Source organism: Ailuropoda melanoleuca, chromosome 6, assembly GCF_002007445.2.
Source record: "Ailuropoda melanoleuca isolate Jingjing chromosome 6, ASM200744v2, whole genome shotgun sequence".
Classification (NCBI taxonomy): domain Eukaryota; kingdom Metazoa; phylum Chordata; class Mammalia; order Carnivora; family Ursidae; genus Ailuropoda; species Ailuropoda melanoleuca.
Window position 1 is genome coordinate 10,321,541 of NC_048223.1, and position 9,439 is coordinate 10,330,979.

Consider the following 9,439-nt stretch of genomic DNA (forward strand, 5'->3'; position numbering starts at 1 on the left):
AAAAAACAATTTTTAGAAAATGTTAAAAAGCAAGGTCTCTTAAAAATTCTCAAGCTAAATGGAAAGATTTCTACTTTAGGAAAGTTAAATAATGGGGCGCCTGGGTGGCACAGCGGTTAAGAGTCTGCCTTCGGCTCAGGGCGTGATCCCAGCGTTGTGGGATCGAGCCCCACATCAGGCTCCTCCCCTTATGAGCCTGCTTCTTCCTCTCCCACTCCCCCTGCTTGTGTTCCCTCTCTCGCTGGCTCTCTCTATCTCCGTCAAATAAATAAATAAAATCTTTAAAAAAAGAAAAAGGAAAGTTAAATAAATTTGACTTTGGAACATATGTTTACACTGATAATAAGAGATTTTTTTTTTTTTTTAGGAAAGTGGTATTAGATGAAAAAAGACCTTAAAAAGGAAGGATTGCAGTAAATGATTATTAAATTTATATTGAAATTAGGAAATTTCTTTCCATTTTGAAAATGTTCTATTTCAATCAGATGCAAGAACCTTAAGTTGGAAATTCAGTGTAAACTGTGCATTTTTTTTTAAAAGCATTATCAACAAACTGGAAGAACATGAGGAATTTTTCCCAGCATTTCAGGCATTTACTAATGATCTACTTGAAATCTTAGGTAAGATCTTTGTTGTTGGTGGTTAAATTTCGAGTCTTAAGATGTCAGTGGTTTTGAGGAATGAGTGTTCCTTAGTTGCTGTATTAGTGATTTTATGTAGAGTGTTTTGGTAGAAAGTTTCTAAAAACCACTAACAGTTCTGGAAATACACTCCTAACTTGTAATTAGAGTTGGTTGAGGTTGGTCTACAAAACAGAGAAGCACATATCCTTTAAAGAGCTAGGGGCTGCCTTTATTTTGAAACCATAAAATGAGAAATGGTATTACTCTGGCTAGGCCCAGTTTAACCCTGACTCTGGTATGGACTAATTAGAAATTTTCGTAGAATTTATGATCTTGAATGTGTTTAGTTAATTTTTTTTCTTCCTTCTTTTTTTAAGATAGAACTTACCTACTGTGTTTTTTAAAATATACAAATTAAATTTCTTTCTCAGGTGATAAGAAGTAATGTAAAGTAAACATCTGTACAAAGAAAGACAAATTTATAAATCTGTAGAAGGGAAAAGATGTCTTCTTGGTCAGATTGAAGGTTTTGTTATTAGTATTATCTTTTAAAGGGAAAAAAATGTAATTTGCTTAGGAATCATAGGCAAAATAGAGACCCAAGGCTCTTAAGTGTGATTATATATGGCTGTAAAAGTAATTTATCTTACTATTAAGAACACTCTAAGGTTTAAAGTATTTATTCACTGGTGAATTTTTTTTCTATATAATTTGAAAGACTTTTTTTTTTTTTTTTAAATAATGCCTCCTTGACATAGGAAATTAAATTAGAAGAGGAGGGGTGCCTGGCTGGCTCAGTGGAAAGAGCCTGCGACTCTTAATCTTGGGGTCGTGAGTTCAAGCCCCACATTGGGCAGAGAGCTTACATAAAAAAAAAATAATAAAATTAAATTAGAAGAGGAAATGAGGTTTAGTAGAAGATAAGGGAATGAGTAAATTAAAATTTGTTATGAATAAATGAAAAGACTAGGAATATCTAGCCTGGTACACATAAACGAAGTTTTGTGGCCAGTTTTATGTAGACTGTGGAAGGAAGGGAGACAGTGACTGAATGTGCTTTAGGCATGCTCATATGTTTGAAGAGATCATAGCAAGGGAAAATGTAATTTGAAAGCTAAACTTAAGATGAGACATGAAATTGTAGAAATATGTTTCCTCATATCTCGAAGACCCTCGTTTCATAGAATAATATGATCTTACTTGCTTTGGGGTAGCAGTTTAAACAGGGAAGTTCTCATCATTAATAACATTTTAATAGGTGTGCGGGTAGCACTTATTTTAGAATCCTTCTATAGAAACTTCCTCTCAAGTATTATGACACTCAGCATGGTTCATGGGGGATCATTTACTTCAAGAACCCATGTCTCCTTGCAGATGAACTCTGTATTTATGTCACAGTTGAAATTCTGGAATTATATATGACACTTAACATTGGGAAAGTTAAATCTGTTTGGCAAACATAACTATTTTCATTATTACTAGATGTCATTTTAAGCATCAGCTATAGAGTGTTGTACTGAATACCAGATGTAGAGAAGGACTTTTTCTCATATAAGTGGTGTGATTAGCTGAGAATATTCTCATATTAGCCAATATCCTTCTCTGCAAGGTTCATTTATAAGGCATATGTCTCATTTAGTGAGAAAACAGGTGTGATTTCAGAATGGGGTTCAGGGAATAACTTGATCTTATGATGCAAGGTGTGAATCAAATTATCTGTTGGAGATTTGCTTATATTTTTTTCTGATACCTTGACACTTTGTAAGTGGATCTAGATAAGTATTCTGACTGAAGTCAGGGGCTTAAGTAGCATGGGCTATACATTTAGGTTAAAGGAAAAGCAACCAAAATTCAGCTAAACATGGAGGAAGTGAGCATGTTTTATATAAAGGAAAATGAGTTTATAAACAGTGGCCTAGCAGAATAAGGTGGAAAAAAGTGGTAAGAATCTAGAGAACTTGCCACTGGGGCTTGTAGGGCTGGAGCCTAGATAATGAGAGAAAAGGACCTTGCTTCTCCAGGGTCCAAGAGCTTTCAGACAGTGAATTTAACAGGCTGGTTGGAAGAAGACAGTTTTAGAAAGAGAAATCAGATTCACAGGGAATCTGGCAGAGAAGAGCCTGAACTAGTTGATCCGGTAAGCCAGACCAGTTAAGTAAGCTCTACAACACATTGCATCTGAAATTTGTACTTTGCCTCACACTTTTTATTAGATAGATATGTTTCATCTAATATCTAATGAGAAATTTTTCCAGTAGAATTAAGGAGAGGACTATGTTCCATGAGAAGAAATCATTAAGTGCTCAGACGGGGACTCAGAAAAGAGACAGCTTTTATCTAGGATTTCACCGTGTGGGCTCACCCATGTAATTACATAGATTTAAAGCAGCAATAACATATCACAAATGTGGCCAGTAGGATCTCTTAATAAGAGCACACTGCTAATAAGATTAATATGAGAGTCAGAGGATACTTAGGTATATGGTAGCTTTACACGCAGATGCCCTGTGAAGCATCTGTGTCTGAATCGGTGATACTCTTATCATCACTATTACAGAAAAATTTCATGTGCATGAAAGTGCTAGTGTTGCTTTTGCGTTTGAGGTTTGCTTTGCTTAAAGATTCTCATTTCATCTGAACCTATCACTAGATAAAGCTCCTCTTTCCTTATTCTTGTTTTTCTTACAGAAATTGATGACTTGGATGCCATTGTACCTGCAGTAAAGAAATTAAAAATACTTTCATACTGAAAACAAATCAAATCATTTTTACTGTGTAAATTGCATTCTTAACCTTCTGAGTATTTTGTAGGATTGATCTTGCTTTGAGACAAGGGTTATAAATGTATTCATATTTACTCTCAGAATTCATCCCCTTCTTAGTATTGGGTCCTTCCCATCTATATTTTTATTAACTTTGAGCTTCTTATATAGAAAACATTGTAAGCTAAAGTGGTAAGTTGACTTTAAGTCCTTTAAACATTTCTTAAGGAATTCTTCAGTGCTTAAAGTTTGAGACTGTTTTAAAGTATAGCGTGTGAGTAAAACAGAAATTCAGAGGGGTTGCAAATAATAAAATGGTTGTATTTAAGTTGAGGGTTTAGTGACCTTTTTGATTCTGGGAACAAGGATTGCCAGTGGCTTTCTTGAATTCAGGCAATAAGTACTGATTGCTTTCCTGGCAAGGAAATGGCACATTCAATTAAGCTATCCCTCATGGCGTTGCTTTTTCAAAGCAGGAGGAAGAAAAGGAAGAAGGAAAAAATGTTTTATTGTGTTAGGATAGAAAATGAATTATGACATAATATAGATGAGTAGATAGTAGTCTCTCATTTAAAAAAGTATCTTTCTGCAATCTTGATGTAATATACTTTTTATAAGGACATGAAATCTTAAATAAAGTTTTTGTGAAGAATTTCCAAATATAAGTGTCCTCAGTGACTTATTTATATTATGCACAAATAATCATATTTTCTTACAAGGCTGAGCCTTGCTGTATTTTATTTTATGTAAGAATACTTTTCTTGCTGCTTTCTGCTCATTCTCTGTTCTCAGTATTCAGTCTGAGTTTTTAAGGGACCAGTGTTACTGCACCCTGTCCCTCGCCATTCTTTTATAAGTAGCAGGCCTAGGCTCTTTCTAGGTTTAAAATTCTTTGTTTTGTTAGGCTGCAGTTACATTTCTAAACTGTAGCCCACAATTTGTGAAAAAATCTGTGTCTTTGAGGGTTAAGTAGACAAAGTAATTGAATATTCAATAATGTAAATACTCTGAGTTGATTAGATTACTCCAAGAAATTGCTATGAGGCGGTTTGTAAATCTAACGGTATTTGAAAGGAAGAAATGTAATTTAAAATTTATGTTAATTTAAATTTTGTTAGCTAATTTAAGAGCCTCTGGTTAGCTCTTAGTTTAAAACAGGTTTTCAAACTCTTCCTCAGAGGCCTCAGAGATTTTTTGGAGGGTCACTGAGTGGGACAGTGCCACTAGGTGGAAGAACTGCAGACTCTCTCTGTCAGATCTACTTATGCCCAGTTTTAATTATTTAAAATATAAGTAAAGTACTGCAATTATCGTTTAGCTCCTTTTTTAAACATTTTAATTGATATATAATTGACTAATAAGCTGTACATAAAGTATACAATTTGATAAGTTCTGATACACACACATATATACCCATGAAACCATCACCACAATCAAAATACTAAACATACCTTATCTCTCCAAATGTTATCTCTTTGCCCTTGGTAATCCTACCCAGCCCCCTCCTACCCCCCTAAGCAACAACTGATCTGCTCTAGGTCACTATAGACTTATTTGCATTTTATGGGATTTCATGTAAATGGAATCATACAATTTATTTTAAAAAGTTGTTTTCTTTTTTTGTCTGTCCTCTTTTACTCAGCGTAATTATTTTGAGATTTTTGCATGTTGTTTCATTTATTAACAGTTCATTCCTTTTTATTGCTGTGTATTCCATTGTATGAATATTGCTTTTTATTGCTGTGTATTCCATTGTATGAATATACCACAGTTTCATTATCCATTCACTTATTCATGGAAATTTTAGGTATTTTGAGTTTTTTACTACTACAAATAAAACTGCTATAAACATTCATCTTGTTCAGATCTTTGTATGGACGAATACCTGATATCCAGTGTCTTGAANTTTGCTGTGTAGTATTCCATTGTATGAATATACCACAGTTTGATTATCCATTCACTTATTCATGGAAATTTTAGGTATTTTGAGTTTTTTACTACTACAAATAAAACTGCTATAAACATTCATCTTGTTCAGATCTTTGTATGGACGAATACCTGATATCCAGTGTCTTGAAAACTTTCATATATTTTGTCCTTTGCTTTGTTTTGGTTCTGGTTTGTACAGGTGGAAGTAAATTTGGTATCTGTTACTCCATCCTGGTTAAAAGTGAAAGTTTAGAAATATTAGGTCTGAAAATATATAGGGTTTCTTAGGTTGTCTTTTCGTTATTTTTTCTAATTTATTGCACCGTAGTCAGAGAACTTTTTTTTTTTTTGGTATTAAGTCTTTGGAATTTGTTGAAACTTTGTGATTTTCTGTGTGGTGAAATTTATACATATTCTACTTGTTGCTTTAAAAAAAGCTTCATCTCTATTTGATATATACTGCTATTAAATTGTTTAAATCTACTTCATTTCTATCAACTTTTTTGTCTTGATTTGTTTATGGGAGATACTGATATTTCTCTGGATTTGTCAAATTTGTTTTATGTATTTCAAGCCTATTTACATGTACTCATAAATTCATAGTTGATAATATTTTCTCAATTAATAACTCTGTTGCTACTCATGCATTTCACCTTGAATGCTGGTTTGCCCTTTTAATAGTTGTTGGATATTTATTTTCCTTTTTCATTTATTTACTACTCTTTTTTATTGTAAAATATAACACATGCTAAAAATGGTATAAACCATAAATGTCAAGCATAATGAATGATTATATGGTGAATACCCATGCAACAATCAAAAAATAGAACATCACCAGCACTCCAAAATACCCCCCCCATGTCCCTTCTCCCAAGGGGTAACTATTAGCCTGACTTATGTTAGTCTTTTCCTTTTTTATAAATAGCTTTGCCACTTTTGTGTATGCCTAAACAGGTAACACCTGTTTTTGAACTGTATAAAAATGGTGAATCATATTCTTTTTAATGTTTGTTCTTTGGTTCAATCGTATTTTTATACTATTGATCCATATTGTTGTCTGTTAGTCCAGGTTTTTGTTTTCATTGGTGTCTAGTATTACACAGTCCATTTGTTCTGGTAATTGATATTTGGGTTGTTTCTTGTTCTTGGCTATTGTGAACTGCTGCTATGTATATGCGTCCTTGTATATACCTCCTTGTACACTTGTGTGCAAGTTTTCTAGAATCAATATCCAAGAAGTAAAATTGCTGGGCCCTAGAGGAAAACACTTATGTATACTGCCGCAGAGGCTGTGGACGATACAATTAGAGGTTAATATCATTCCTACAGATAATGAGGTCAGTGGAGCCTTGGGAGTTGAACATTGTGGCAGGTTTTTTTTTTTTTTTTTTTTNTTTTTTAGATTTTATTTATTTATTTGACAGAGACAGCTAGCGAGAGAGGGAACACAAGCAGCGGGAGTGGGAGAGGAAGAAGCAGGCTCATAGCAGAGGAGTCTGATGTGGGGCTCGATCCCATAACGCTAGGATCACGCCCTGAGCCAAAGGCAGACGCCCAATGACTGCGCCACCCAGGCATCCCCTGTGGCAGTTTTGATAGGGAATGCTTACCTTCAACTTCAGAAGAAAATGNAAAGGCAGACGCCCAACGACTGCGCCACCCAGGCATCCCCTGTGGCAGTTTTGATAGGGAATGCTTACCTTCAACTTCAGAAGAAAATGCCGAACTATTTTCCAAAGTGATTGTACCAATTTATATTCCCACCATCAATGTATGAGAATTCCCACTTTTCCACATCCTGACCAATTGTTGGTAAGTCAGATTTTTAATTTTTTGCCATTGTAGTGTATAGAGTTATTATGGTTGTAATGTTTATTTCTGTGATTATGAATGAAGTTAAGCATCTTTTCTTGGCCATTTGTATTTCTTTTTTGAAATGCTTAGATATGTCCGTTGTTCATTTTTCTGTTGGACTATCGGTCTTTTCATATTGATTTGTAAGAGTTATATATTTTGGAAATGACCCATTTGACAGTTATATGTGTAGCAAATGTTTTTTGCAATTCTGTGTCCTCTTTCCATTTTCCTATACAGTCAACTGTTGAACAACGTGGGGGTTGGGGGTGCCACCCTGCCCCCCATGCAGTCAAAAATTTGTGTATATCTTTTGATTCCTCAAAAATGTAACTACTAATAGCTTACTGTTGACCAGAAGGAAGCTTTACTGATCAGGTAAGCAGTCAGTTAACATATGTTTAGTATGTTGTACATATTCTATACTGTACTCTTACAAGAAAGTAAGCTAGAGGAAAAAATGTTAAGGAAATCATGAGGAAGAGAAAATACATTTATAGTACTGTACTGTATTTATAAAACAATAATCCACATGTAAGTGGACCTATGCAATTCAAACCCATGTTGTTCAAGGGTCAACTAGTTTCTTTTTATGAACTGAAGAACCCAATTTTAGTATAGAGATGTATGGTCTTTACCTTTATAGTTTAGTGTTCGCTCTCTGTGTCTTATGAAATCTTTCCCTACTCGCAGTAGTAAAGTTATTCTCCTGTGTTATCTTATAGCTGTATAGTTTTGCCCTATCACATTTGAGTCTAATCACCTGGAGTTGTTTTTGGTTTTTTTTGTTTTTGTTTTTTAATAATTTTTTATTATGTTAGTCACCATACAGTATGTTTTGTTTTGTTTTTAATGAAAGTATAGTTGGCATACAGTGTTACATTGGTTTCAGGTGTACAACATAGAGATATAATGACTCTATACATTATAATATGCTCACCACAAATGTAGCTGTCCTCTGTCACTATACAGTGTTATTACAATACCATTAATTATATTTCCCATGCTTTTATCCCTGTGACATATATATTCCCTAACTAGAAGCCTGTACCTCCTACTCCCCTTCACCATTTTGCCCATCCCCCCCCCCCCCCCTTTCACCCTGGCAACTACCTGCTCTCTACTTAATGGATCTTTTTCTGCTTTTTTTTTGTCTGTTCCTTTATTTTGTTTTTTAGATTTCACATATAGGTGAAATCATATGGTCTTCCTCTGCCTAAATTGTTTCACTTAGCATAATACTCTTTAGGTCCATCCATGTTGTCTCAAATGGCACAATCTTATCCATTTTTATGGCTGAGTAATATTACATTGTGTATATATACCATATATTCTTTACTCATTTATCAACGGACACTTGGGTTGCTTTTTCTTAAATTTTGCTTTTAATGATTTTAAATAATGCAGTAAACATAGGGTATATATGTCTTTTCAAATTAGTCTCTCATTTTCTTTGGGTAAATAGTAGTGGATTTACTGGATTATATGGTATTTCTACCTTTAATTTTTTGAGGAACCTCAGTGGCTGTACCAACTTACATTCCCATCAGCAGTGGACAAAGGTTCTCTTTTGTCCACATCCTTGCCAAGCTTGTTACTTCTTTTCTTTTTCATACTAGCCATTCTGACAGGTAAAGGTAATATGTCCTTATGGTTTTGATTTGCACTTACCTGATGATTAATGACATTGAGCTTGTTTTTTTTTTAAAAGTTATCTCTGCCCAACATGAGGCTCCAACTCATGACCCTGAGATCAAGAGTCACATGCTTTACTGAGCCATCCAGTTGCCCCTGCTGTTGAGTGTCTTTTCGTGTGTCTGTCAGCCCTCTGCCTGTCTATTCAGGTCCTCCACCCATTTTTTTTTTTTTAAGATTTTATTTATTTATTCGACAGAGATAGAGACAGACAACGAGAGACGGAACACAAGCAGGGGGAATGGGAGAGGAAGAAGCAGGCTCACAGCAGAGGAGCCTGATATGGGACTCGATCCCAGGACCCCGGGATCACGCCCTGAGCTGAAGGCAGACGCTTAACCGCTGTGCCACCCAGGCGCCCCCGCCCATTTTTTTTAAAATGATTTTTTATTATATTATGTTAGTCACCATACAGTACATCCCCGGATTCCGATGTAAATTTCGATGCTCCATTAGTTGCGTATAACACCCAGTGCAGCATGCAATACGTGTCCTCCTTACCACCCATCACCAGTCTATCCCATTTCCCCACCNCCCTCCCCTCTGAAGTCCTCAGTTTGTTTGTTTCTCATAGTC

At 35.0% G+C, this 9,439-nt stretch overlaps 1 protein-coding gene across 6 annotated transcripts in view; it reads left to right on the top strand.

Annotated features, from left to right (window-relative positions):
* Positions 1-5,066, top strand: part of CEP70 (centrosomal protein 70) — a 78,682-nt gene extending 73,616 nt beyond the window's left edge. For 2 of the 6 annotated variants that reach the window (XM_034661917.1, XM_034661916.1), the window contains 2 exons: positions 541-620; positions 3,312-5,063. In XM_034661917.1, the coding sequence (XP_034517808.1) occupies positions 541-620; positions 3,312-3,373 (142 nt within the window). In that variant the 3' untranslated portion in view covers positions 3,374-5,063. Of the gene's footprint in view, positions 1-540; positions 621-3,311 lie in introns of all 6 variants that reach the window. The other 4 variants (XM_034661919.1, XM_034661920.1, XM_034661918.1 and 1 more) reach the window with 3 other exon arrangements.
* The last annotated feature ends 4,373 nt before the right edge of the window (positions 5,067-9,439 follow it).